We start from the raw sequence: 13,554 nt of genomic DNA on the forward strand, positions 1-13,554 counted from the left end.
AAGAGTGAAGGGCCATCTAAATTCTCAAATGATCATACAGACCTGTAAAACTCAGTAGATGATGATTGATAGAACTATTTGAGAGAGACATACTTGGAGAGCTTGTTTAATTATTACCTGATCTCACAAGATTGTTTGACTGTGTACGCGATAGCTTTTCTGCTTTTGGTTAGTTGCTCCCAAACACTGCTGCAGTCTACCACTTAAGCTAACCAGATAAAAAAGAGAGTGTGGGGATGATGAAGGAGAGATAAACGCCGGAAAAGAGATTCAGAATGCAGAGAGAACTGGTGGGCTAGTACCAATCCATTTTTCCACAGGTTATCAAGTGGAAGCCCTCTTCCTCATCCATCTTGAACCCTCCTTTTCTCCCTTTACATTTTAAATATTTCAGTGTGACCACAAGGAACCCCCCCATGCCCTCTTTCTCACGGATACATTAGCAGAATTAGGGTATAACATGCAATCAGGGAGAATCATAACCTTTACAGCAGCCGACAAGCTTATACGTCTCTTTTATGGACTTGTGACTTCACAGTGACAGGGCTGTGAGTATTAATGCTGACTTTATGACTTTATGAAATATTTTTGGTATGATTAATAGCCCATGTTAGTAAGCAGCCTTTCACTGAATGAAAGATATTGGCCCCAGATGACCTCCTGTTTGTCCATACGTGAAGTTTCCTGTCATTTCTTTAGTCACATGGAAACCCTTTATTAGAGCTTTCTGATTGCCAATATCCTGGACTTGTAGTTCAAGTATTTTTGACAGCTCATCCAGGACTAGTATAGGTGCCACATGAGAGCTCCCATGTCAAGGATAATTATTTCATCCAAAAATAATTTGTTTTATCGTCTTTGTGTTGTAAAATCTGTTCATATTGTACTGTTGTTGTAATAATTCCCACTTTGACACTATTTTAAATGGGCAAATGCAGGCGTTTGGGAAAGTCTGTTCGAAACCTTCCTGAGCTTCTGAGTTTTACGGGTAGTTTTGATAATCCGATGGGACTGAGGTGGACCTCAGCCACACAAAAGGACCGTTGCCTGAAGTGGTACCCAATAGTTAAAGAATCAACACAAGTCCACAATATACCCTTCCAATGAGGTAATGAGTCCTGTACCCTCTGGAAAAGAATGAGTTGTTGCAGTTAAAGTTATGTCATTTGGGACCTGCAACTGAGAAATTGCCGTTGGCCCCTCTGTCTTACTCTCACACCAGAGGGCTCAATTTGCCAGACAGTGTAAGTGGTACATCTATCCACCTTGTTTCTAGTTTTACAGGTCTGAATGATCATTTGAGAATTTTGATGGCCCCAGTTGAAATTAATATACATTTACGGACACTTTAATAGCTGTTATTTTTGTTATTATTATAGTAGCCTACATCTTAAAACGGGCCACACTTAAAATGAAAGACTGTTGTTGCATTAAATAACGAAACATCAAACCAAATGATTTCTGCAAACAATTAATGTTAGACATTTTCTCAGCCATTTTTGGAATGACTCTCCAGCCATTTGGACCTTTAACCACTACATTTGACAACCAGAATGTTCTTTATATTTAAATTATTTAATGTTAAATAATAATAAAAAAAAGTCTTATTTGATTATTGTTATATAGTGTTGCGATAACAGTATATATTTGGTTTCAGATCTACTAATGTCAGTTGGGTTTGATGAGCTTTTTATAAAACCGTAATCAGTGCAACATGGCTAGACAAAATAGAAAATGGGCTGTGATGTTCTCTTTTGCCAAAAACCAAACACCCCAAAAACTTCAACACCCAAAATGCACTTTTGACTTTGGCACCATCCCTCTGACAATGGGCAGGAATAAAAATATATGGAAGTTCAATCTGTAATTTCAATAAACGCCTTGGAGCTGGTATAAAAGTCCGTCGGATGACTCAAAATAACATGTTGACAAAATGATAAAAAGTCCAGCTGACCTTTGCTGACAAATAAGTCAGGTAACATGGAGAAAGATTATACATCGTTCATATATATGTGTGTATATATATATATATATATATATATATGAACAACGTGGAATGTTTCTCCATAAATTTATACTATTAACATTGTAACAATACACAACTGGTTGAACATCTGTGAACTGATCTTTTAAGTATCCAAATACTTTTGAATGTACAGACACAACAGCGATAGTCCTCAGCAGCAGGAAGTTGCATGAGGATCATGCAAATAGATGCTGCAAGATCCTCAATAAAAACCCAGAGGGCTTGGTCCGGTGCACCCACTGTCACAGCAAGATGACATTTTGGGGTGTGAGAAAGTGAACTGCATAATACTCACCAGGGTGAAACAAAGCAGGTTAGATGAGATAGGCTCTTTCAGTGAAGCTCTCTGGGTAGGAGAAATGGAAAAATGTGGCTGGATTTAGCACCCCCCAAGCATGGGCATCCCTTTGGCACCGCAGATGGTTGCCGAATACTATGCATTGGTTTTTGTGACCTCAGGTTACCTGCTACCAAATTTACCCCTTGTTTACAAGGCACTGTCATATAGGATTTAAAGTCGATAAAAAAAAAAAAAATGAGTTACTGAAAATTATACGTTTAATTGCTTAAAAATGAATTAAACTTCAACATCCCTGACCAAGGTGGTTTGCAGCCGCTTGAATATAACACTGGCTCAAATGTCCACGTAATAATTTGCTTTATTGTAAAAAAAAAAAAAAAGTTCATCCAGACCACAGCAGAGAGGCATTCCTGCCACAAGTCTTTCAGAATTAGATCACCCTAAAGCTTGATGATTCAACTCAACATGCACTTGACTTGAAAACCACATTGAAAGCCAAGTGGAAAAAAAGTACAAACATAAATCTCAAGCAACAGTTTGCAGCGTAGTAGGCAATTTCCGTGAAAGAACGGTGCGAGGCCGGTGGTGCGATTGCTAATGAGCAACACCTGTGAAGCACACCGGTCTCGCATCTCTCACAGAGGAGCGGAAGCATAAAGGAGGAACGACAACGTTGATGATCGAGAGAGAAACAGGCCTGGTTTTTCTCTCGATCATCAACGTATAATATCACGTCCCTCGGCCGTCCTGTTCGCCACAGTCATATTAGCCTCATGTTATCATATAGGCCTTCAAAAGTGGCACCAAGGTTAATCCTGCTGGAACAAGTGTCTCAAACTCTGTCGGTGGCATTTTTTTTACACTTTTAATTTTTTTGTATGTATTTAAATATAAACAACATATATCTTCATATAGATATTTTTTTTTATAAAATACATATATATATGTGTGTGTGTGTGTGTGTGTGTGTGTGTGTGTGTGTGTGTGTGTGTGTGTGTGTGTGTGTGTGTGTGTGTGTGTGTGTGTGTGTGTGTGTGTGTGTGTGTGTGTGTTTATAAATTATATAATATATTGTAATGTAACAAAATATTGCTTGAATTGCTGACTAGATTTAAGGATAAGCTCTTACTAGCAGTTTGGTGGTTTGAGACCCTAAATGATCTTCTCACTGATGGTCAGATTATTCATTCAATATGAGGCTTTTGAACCCAGGCTCACCTTATTCAGATACACAGATAACGTTACTAATTTCTAACAGATATTCCAACACAGTAGATTTTGATATTGCAGCATCTGCACATGATCATGGATGACAAATGAGATTTCATGTCAAGTCAGTCCAGTCACTGTCTGAGGCTTGTGCCAGTAGTTGCTCTTTTTTCTTTTTCGTCCTCAATTCCCTGTTGAAGTAAGCGATCCAAAAGGTGATGACAGCCTCCCAATGGCTCCAGTATATCAGGCCAAGGACAGAGGCGGCTTTTTTGTTACAAAGCTCATTCATTAGCTGTTGCTCCCTGTCATAGATTGGACATGTAGGGACACAGAGACTGAGACAGAGCTCTGATTAATCTGGGAACAAAAGCAAGTAGATCCATCATGTGTGGCCTTCCTCTTCTCAGACTTTGCGCCAAGATCTCTACAGCACAGCGTAATTTGACCAGCCAGAGCATGTGTTTATCCAACAAAAGATGCAGTTCTGCCCTGGTGTCTTGGCTGATATAAAGACATGGGTGTTAAAAATAATGACATGACATGATGAAGATGTACTTTTTTTTGTTGTTTTCCGCTTTTTCTTTTTGAATAGCATGCTTTACATTGCCTGCAGCAAAGCTACGAGACAACTCGGCTCGTCTCTGTAATCTGTGTATCTCATCGGTTCAGACTGAGTGTGTATTACATTTGTTGCAAACTATGGCTTAGCAGTTTGAACGCATGTGAACACATTGATCGTTGGTGGATCGAGTCTTGCTCCCGTAATAGGATTCAACAATAAGGATGGCCTGCTGGCTTTTTTGTATTTTGAAAAGTAATAAATTATGAATGAAAACTTGTTTTGTCAAGACAACTATATGTTTTTAAGAAAAATAAATACATATTTAAATAATACTAATAATAATAATAAAACATAAATGAATAATAAAAAAAATTTGATTTTTTTAAAATAATAATACAAATTATTTTTTGGTGGTGCCAGTAAAAAAATGCGGGCATGGTAAAGAATCAGGGTTCTGCCACTTCGATCTATTTATTCTTGGTTTGGTGACAGAGCTCTGACAGTCCTTCTGTCTTGTCGTTGTGAGTGTATGGTTCCGAGTTCTCTTGGGCCATACGCTGTTCTGTCCGTGTGTGTTGTTGTGTTCTGTGTGTTACACAGTTTGCGTTTTCATCGGGCGTGTGTTTTCATTTTATGTCTTGTGTTAACACGCAGCTTATGAGTGTTCTCATTAGCTGAGTGTCTTGTTTTGTTTGATCACATGATGTTCCCTGGCCATGTTCTCTTGTTTTTGTTTTGTTTAGTGTGAGCACATGGTTGTCATGTCTGTTTCTTGTGCCATGTGCTCCCATGTATATTGTGTAACCCCACCCTTCTTGTTTTCTGATTATTGGTACATTTGTCCAACCTGTCCTGCTTCGTTACCTGCCTTGTTTGCTCCCTATTTATTCTACTTGTGTCTGTTTGTGTCCTGTGCCAGATATTCTTCAAATGTTCCCTCTTTTGTGTTCCCCTGCCTTGTTGTTGGTCCAGTCAATACCTGCTGCTGGTCCTGTTTTTCCCCTTGGGGGTAGTTTATTTTTTCATTAAAACCCCATAAATTCTGCATTATTGAGTCCTCACCTCATCCCTTCACCCAACCCTGACACAAAGTATCAGAATTGGGCCAGCTGGAAAAAAAATTGTACTGATCTCTCCATAATTTCTCCCATGATATCCTGTCATTTTTCTACTATAATTAAGCAATAAAGTATGAAGGTCGAACCTATTGCGCATGTAATTAGGCTAAAGGAGTGTTGCTTGACGCCTATATTCACAGTAAATTACAACCTCAATTTATTGCATACAGGTTTTAAAAGTTGCAAAAAGGTCAAAATATACTTTATCACAATCATTCCCCAGGGAGTGATAATGATGGTGATTATGGTTGTCGGAGTGCTGTGTGTGTGTGTGTGTGTGTGTGTGTGTGTGTGTGTGTGTGTGTGTGTGTGTGTGTGTGTGTGTGTGTGTGTGTGTGTGTGTGTGTGTGTGTGTGTGTGTGTGTGTGTGTGTGTGTGTATTTTCTTACCATGAGATTATTTGGGCTGGATAAAGAAAGCGTGAGAGATCAGGAAAAGTGGGCTGAGGCTTCAGGGGTTCAAAGGGAGAAGGGGAAGGACTAATTTGTTGGGACGGAATGTTGGTGAGGAGACAGGCTGGTTAACTGGAGATGGTCTAATTAGGGGGGTGTGATGGTGAGAACCTTCACGAAACCCAGAGAGGTCAGAGATTAAAGCCCAAGCCTTATCTCTTTGTACTGTGCCAGATTTTCCTCTTTCAAATGCATGCTTACCTGTAGACTGGTAAAAGTTACAAACCTTCCACTAAATATCTACAAACAGGTGCCTTAAGCTACCTGAGTGGAACCAGCAATCAGCTTCACATGTTTGTGGATAGCTGTAATCTGAGATCCTTTGCCTATCTGGCAATCAGGTCTCTGAAGAAGCTTTTTAGAAGTGCCATAAATTAGACAGCTCCCAGAGGCTCTTTTTAATTATGCAGGCCAGCGTATCGCCCTGTTGGTGAGGCTCATGTAATTTCGCTCTGCTTGACGTGCTATTTGCAGAGTCACAGCTTGATGACATTTTGGCACACTGCCATTGATACGCTGTGGCAAGGCGGGGCGTGGGAGGATCGGTGTGGCGGTATTGCCTCATTCACAGAGTGTCTTGACCCCTCTTTCTCTTCCACCCAACTCTGATGTTAGGAGAACATCATCATCTGCCTGACTAGATTATTTCACATAGGCCTAGACTACCTTTTAAGATTGTATGCTAATAATGATTTTATGCTCATAAAGTTGGCCGCAACTTGCTCAGTCAAGAGAGCGAGTGAGAGCCAAACTTTCCTTCTAACTTTGTACTCTTGGAGGCTGAGATGTTCTGCTTTCTTTTCTTCTGTGAAGGGGTCACGGTGAGGTAATTCCTCATTCCGGATGTCGTCACATCTTTGGAGTTCTATGCAGCCCTTAAAACTCTCACACCCCACACTCCCTGGCTCAACATGCATGTCAGTGGAAGTTGCACTGGAATATCTCACTCCCCTGAAGTGAAAAGCTTCACATGGCACCAAAATGCCTTTTTCCCAACCTCTCACGTCGATCCCCTCCCCCACACTTCAGTCTGCTCCAAATGAGGAGGTTTTGTCTGCTGTCCCGACTGACGTCTGTCTCTCTTGTTTCTTCACAGGGTGTAGGATAGATAACTGTGAGGCCTGCTTTAGCAAAGACTTCTGCACAAAGTGCAAGCCTGGTTTTTACTTGCACAAGGGCCATTGCTTCGAAAAGTGTCCGGAGGGCTTTGCTCCGCTGGATGACAGCATGGAGTGTGGAGGTAAGTATCATTTTATACAAGCCTACTGGAAAATCCGCATAAATCTGTTAGCTGTTCACAAAATCTTTCTGGTTCGCGCATTAGCTGTTCCAAGATGGTTCTTTACATCAGCTAGACCATCTTAGACCAGCAACAAACCAGCTACCAACTGGTCAAACCATTTTAAGATGGTCAAGCTGGCTTCTGGGACATAGTTGCTGGTCAATCAGCAAATGATTAGCTTGTGCCAGATAATGACCAGCTTGGAACAGTTACTGACCTTTTTAAACTAGAACCAGCTACTATATTCCAAAAACACAGCTACTAGTTTAAGCCGGATTTTTACAAATATCATCTTTCTCTAATATCCAATGCTTCATTCCACAAAATACTTTCAAAATCTCTATCTCTTTTTTTTAACCCAAAACTTCTCTGAATAAAGATATTGTTAACATTAGATATGCTATCATATCCAAACCTTCATAGCCATTATCATTGGTTTTCATTATCATCATCATCTAGTTCTCTAAATAAGTTTTCTTTCACCCAATAGAGGGTTGTGAGGTGGGCCAGTGGAGTGAGTGGGGGACCTGCGCCAGAAGAAACAAGACCTGTGGTTTCAAGTGGGGTCTGGAAACCCGAACACGGCATATTGTGAAGAAGCCACCAAAGGACACAATACCATGTCCAACCATCGCCGAGTCCAGGAGATGCAAAATGGCTATGCGACATTGCAGGAGAGGTGAGTGTGTGTGTGTGTGTGTGTGTCTGTGTGTGTGTGATTGGATCAGCATATGTGGATCTAGGTCTGCTCATGCCTTGGTTTGAGATAAAAAATCATTAATTCCTTCTGCAAATCATCAATTTCATTAGATTTTCAAACCTTTTCCACTTTAGGAAGGAAATATAACTGTGGCCATTTTGACTGCATCTCACCTGTTTAATCTTGAGCTCTGTATTTTTGGATTGAAAAGTCAGGCGATTGGGTTTTTGCCCTCTATTTGGGTTTTCAATGTCGACTGGCATTTTCATTCATGATTTATTAGTATTTTTCCATGCTTACTTTAGCCAGCTCGCCTTAGCTTTTTTTCTCTCTCTTTTCTTGAGAGCGTATGTGTTCTCTCGCTTATTCTCTTCTCCTCCCAGTGGAATTCCTTAAAGTATGAAGTGCAGGTTTCCTCAATGGTACTCTGTTTCCTTTCTCTATAAGAGAGTTATTTGCGGTAGGTGGTGCATGTATTTTACCACTAAAACGAGTAGTCAAATCGAAGGGAAAATATTTTTTGAGTAAATAGAGCCAAGGAAACATATTTTATAAAGTGTTTAGTTTTAGAAGAGATGGGCCAAGTTTACTCGTGGAAATAATTGCCGTATTCAGGAGGGCTTATCAGTAAAACTTGCGATGATAATTAATCAAGACGTTTCCTCGCAGCTTTTTTCATTCTGCTCACCTGAACAAACTTAAATCATTTGTGGTCACTGACTTATGATACTGTCAAACCGAGTACACATGCAGTTTCAATTTCGGGGGTCAGTAAAGGACAACACATTCACATTGAGAAAGTTTTTTACTGATTATGGAAAGGTTAATTGTCAACCCAGAGACCTGAGGCAATATGAAGCTGAAATTGCTCAGTTTCCGTTGTTTATTTAGGTACCTCAGTCTTGTACTGTATCTAAATTTCCATAATGTCCACCTTAGTATCAGGTCACAGCCACTGAATTTTGCTCCATGAGCTATTAGTTTTGAGAAGTGCATCACTAAAACTGAATCCATTCATCTTCATTTAAAAATACTACTTTGGTACATATGCACACTGACAGCAGCTTTAAGAGACATGCTGATTGAGTAAGTATGTTTCTGACATGTCACATGGCTCTTTTCCCCTTTCGGTGCTTGTAAGGTGTGGAGTGAAAGTTGGAAATAGTGATTTTTTTGCATGTCTTCCTTCTGTACCCTAAGTTGGCTCTCTCCACAGGAATTTTTCCCTCCGTAATTCAGCTCCTCCTGACCTTTTCCAAAAGTACTTTATAGTCATCTTTAATTAAAAACTGGCATTGTGATGCATGTTTCTTGGTTTCAATTATCTCATCTGAGGTCAGTGATTAGGAGCCATTGTTAAAGTCTTAATTAAACACGCTGTGAAGCCACTCCTTTGTTACATTTAGAATCCAATAACCAAGTAAGCTTATGGAAAAGTCCTACATGGTAATATGGTCACTATGAGTCACTAACTGGAAATAGCATATAAATAGCATTTGAACTTACCAAGAAATGTTTAACAGCAAGTTGTTACATGGACAATCAGTCAGTAATGATATTTATTTCGATATAGATATCATTAAATAAAATGATGATGACTCTGATCAATTCAGTTCAATAAAGGATTTGTCTGACAGATTAAAAGAAGTAAAGTATTTTTGAACAGCTCATTAAAAGAACCACATATTTAGAGTCATTAGTTTGGGAATCAGACTGCTCTGGGCATGCTGTACAGAACCAATTAAAAATATAATTTGTTAATTAATCAAGCTACACTTAGTCATTCTGTTTGGTTTTCATAATAATAAAAAAAGCACTTGCTCATAAGAATCATTTGTCTGTGAATTGAGCTACACTGATTGCACATTATGTATTTGATTCACTAAAAAACTCCCTCATAAGATTCATAAAAGTTATTTGATAGTAAATCAGGCTACACTGGTCATGTTGTATGTTTTTAATTCACTAAAAAGAACTAATTGCATCACTGAAAATAACCAATTCATGAGAGCCATTTGTTTATAAATGCTGACTACACTGATACACTGAGTATGTTGTATTTAAGGCAGTGCATTTAACTGATGTACAGGAGATCTACAAGAGAAATATTGATAATACTCTATTGGTCTGTTTATACCTGCATTTTACGTAAAAAAAAATAAAAAAAGACCAGGTGTAAATGCACTCCAAAACGCTTTTGAGATGGATTTAAATCCAGATTTGACAGCACTACTGCAACACGCATGTGGTTGCTAAGATGAGTAGCTAATTAAAACGGAAGGTTCGATGCCGCATCCTGAAGCTCAACACACACTTATCTTAATTAAAAATAGTGAGACTAATTATCTCACTAGTACTGATGCCACTCTCTCTCCTATTGCAGTCTTTGATCTAGAAATGAACTGATTATAAATAAAATGCAGCATATCTGTTGCTTTCTCTGATATGAACACCCTTAAATTAGCATATAAAGCGGGAATTAATGATCGGATTTATATTTGTTTTGCTTAGGAACATTTATGTGGCCAATTGCGAATTGAACAGTTTTAACAAATCGGATTGCTATCTGATCAGTAAAAAATAATGAAGTGACCGGGTGTAATAGGCCCTTTAGATATTCATGTGATGTTCTATAGAAAGAATGATGTTATGCTCATTGTCTTGCATCCCAGTGCAGGTACAGCAGATACAATACTGTGCATGGGTGACCAGGAAGTTGCCAAAGCCTTTGCATAAGGATATGCGCGCTTGGTTTAGAGTCTTCATTAAACGAGAGGCCAGGATAACATAGCCCCCAACTAACCTCTTACATTACACTGGATTCCAAGGACTTTAACAATAAGTCCCTGAATGCTACCTAATACGACAGCTTTGCTCTGCAATATAACAAATTACTTTGTGAGACATAAATAGGATTACAGCCAGACTATAAACATGTACGCATTTGTAAGTTTATGTATGCCCTGCTGCCAAGCAAATTGCTCTACATGAGAAGAAAAATGAGGTAAAAGGTGACTGTGGGGGAGTGTGCTAGAATACAACCCTGTTACCATAATGCACATAACATTAGATACTAGACACCCGCTTGTGGCAATCGGTATAAGATTACGTAACAGCAGACTTTGCAGATTGCTATGGATTAGACAAAGGCAGAAAATATGAGAAGGTAAATAACATCAGAGGAGTTATACATGTGAATATATTTCTGGCATTGTTTATCTGATCATCCAGCTTCCGTTTCTTTGAGCTTAAATGTCGGCGGACGTCATTTACAGACCCTAGCTTGAACTTGAAACACGAGCGACTTATGAAAAGATGAAAACATCTGGACACCAGTAGTTTAAAGCACTCACATGCACCAGTGCAACAGTAAGTAGTAGGCCCTTTTTTTCTGTAGATATTCACAATTACTTTAGATTGGGGGTTCGCAGATGATTCCGATATTTTCAGATCGGTTTTTAGGTCTCATTGATATGTGGAAATAAATCTGATATGAATTGGGTACGTGCATTTGCGTCTGCCATGTAAGCGGACATATCGAATTTTCCCGTCAATGCGAGTCGTGCGTCATTGAAAAAGTGACGTGGTGAATGACATCAACTCAGGTGAACACCAAATGCAATCACAAGGCTCTTTTCAAAGGCTCAATGGAGGGCGAAGGCTCAACCCAATGCTTTGCTGACCTTTAAAGGTGGTGCAGAAAGCAAAAGCTTGTATTATCATTTTGTCTGCGTCCATTGCAAATCTGTTTTTACTTCCTTTTCCTGGTCTGTACATCTATCTTAGTTTGTTTCGCCAACTGTATAGTGTAAATGCAGATATCGGATACGGGCCACTTTTAAAAGAAGATGTAGGCTAGTCGTCAAAAATATCAGATATAGTCAACAAATCTTTGCATGTACATGCCAACTTATTCTAAACCTAACAACTTACTAATACTCTTGACATGAGAGTTAGTTGACATGTAGTTGCAAAGTTACTTATAGTAAGTAGAATGTCTAAAGTAGACAAATACTGTTAATTGATTTTGTCTTTTTATAAGTGTTACCAAAAAACATAATCATAATTTAAAATTAATTTATAAATCTGATCATTACATTACATAGGGCAAAACATTACAGATATAGTGCAGTCTATTTCCCGAATCTTATAAAACAGTTCTGTCAATTAATTACGTTTTTTTTAAAGTATCAAACTCGCGCGTTGTTGGTTTGAATGAATCAGATAAAATGAACTTTGAATTAACGTCTTGCTGACTATTGTTGAATATCAGCATCGTTCACTTTTCTATTTAGGATTTGGGAGTCGGTTGCCGGGCCGACGCTCTCCCAGCAGGCTAGACGGCCTCTTTCTGGCAGCCCGACGGGACTCCTCAGGGTGGTGTATAGAGTGGGCTGTAAACACAATTTATTAATAGTCGCCCGGCTGTTCGCGAAAATGAAATGCCTGCTGAGCTCTAGCTTTCACCTAACCAAGCCCTTGTCATCAAATCAACTGACTGACCAGCCACACTAGAGAGAGAACAATGCTAAGACTATTCTGCCATGAAAGTACTCTGTAGAGTGATATTCCAGCAGGGAGCGTCTGTCAGAAGAACTGCTGTTCTGTGGATAGATTTTCCTTCCTTCCTGGAGAAAAGGTTCTCCACAAAGGTTGTTAGCCCTCTGCCTTTTAGCAACCAACAAGCAGCAGGTTACTTAATGTCGATTGTATTAAATGTTGTGTAAACAACTTAGACTCTTATTGCCTCCAATCATCTCCCTAATCCTAGTAGTAATTCCCTAAGATTGTATTTGGTGTGACTGAGGTTCAGACACAAACACGATATTGAGACTTCTTGGATAATTTTTCTGTTCGTAGCAAAGCGGCTTTCAAATTCTCAGACAGCTAGAAATTGTGTATTGAATGACATTTTGGTACACTCATAACCACGTCTGCGCCACTTATGAGTGGCTCTATCGAAGGGAAACATTTCTACTTCAGGAACTAGTAAGACTCCATAGTGCAATGATATGCATGCTCAACTTCTCGTAACGATTCTCTGTGGTTTCTAGATTCTATAGCTCAGGGCCAAAGAGCCTCGCATGGTGCAATTGATTTCCCATTTTTGAAACAGGAGAAACATACCGTTTTTCCTATATGCCCTGATATCCGTGACAGGTCCTTGTCCTTCTTGGGTTGCTCACGATCCTTTCTCACTCTTACATGTATCATTTAGACACTATGCTATTCAGAATTCAATTGAGAATGCCTTTAAAATTAAAATTAAATTCATACATTTGATTTGAATTGAGCTTGAAAACAGGTAGCAAACCATTGCAATTCGAACTTTAAGTTTATGTAAACTTCTGTAAGTTTATGTAAAGTTCTGTAAACCTTTTTGGCCCAAACCTGTCCAAATCTGACTTTTTTTCTTCTGTGGAACACAAAGAAAGTTTTGTACTAGAGGTCTGCGGGACAAGTTTTGAATTGCTGAATGCTGGTGCGGGAGGGAAAGTACTGATGTGTGCAGAGGAAAGTAGGAGAAAATAAATTACTTGTTGGACTTCCGCAAAAAATATCAAAAAATAGAAACAAGAGTTACTCAAATTTATTTTATTTTTTAAGGTACAGAATGTTATATGTTAACGTCTCCTGTCTATTTGTCTATTAACAAAAATAAGCGTTTTACAGGCACAGGGTTGGACATGTTTCTCAGTTATAGGCGACAGCATGGAAAAACATTTCCTGCTAAGACAAATATAACAGGGTGAGGTCAGAAGCATCATGTCTGTGTGGGAATTGAAAAAGATAGCCTATGACACCAGAGTGAGACTGAAACGGGAGTAAAAAAATCAATGTAGATCTGTACCTGTCCTGCAGGATTTTGCGAGTTTTAACAAAGCATAAAAGTTGCGGGCA

General features: G+C 39.1%; 1 protein-coding gene across 2 annotated transcripts in view; it reads left to right on the forward strand.

The window, feature by feature from the left end:
- The window catches only part of rspo2 (R-spondin 2), a 67,241-nt gene that overhangs the window by 34,905 nt on the left and 18,782 nt on the right, over positions 1–13,554 (forward strand). For both annotated transcript variants that reach the window (XM_077215032.1, XM_077215031.1), the window contains 2 exons: positions 6,768–6,911; positions 7,444–7,632. In XM_077215032.1, coding sequence (XP_077071147.1) covers positions 6,768–6,911; positions 7,444–7,632 — 333 coding nt within the window. The remainder of the gene's footprint in view (positions 1–6,767; positions 6,912–7,443; positions 7,633–13,554) is intronic.

The sequence above is a fragment of the Siphateles boraxobius genome, unplaced genomic scaffold, assembly GCF_051911475.1.
Source record: "Siphateles boraxobius isolate OS27281-9 unplaced genomic scaffold, OSU_SipBor_1 68, whole genome shotgun sequence".
NCBI lineage: Eukaryota > Metazoa > Chordata > Actinopteri > Cypriniformes > Leuciscidae > Siphateles > Siphateles boraxobius.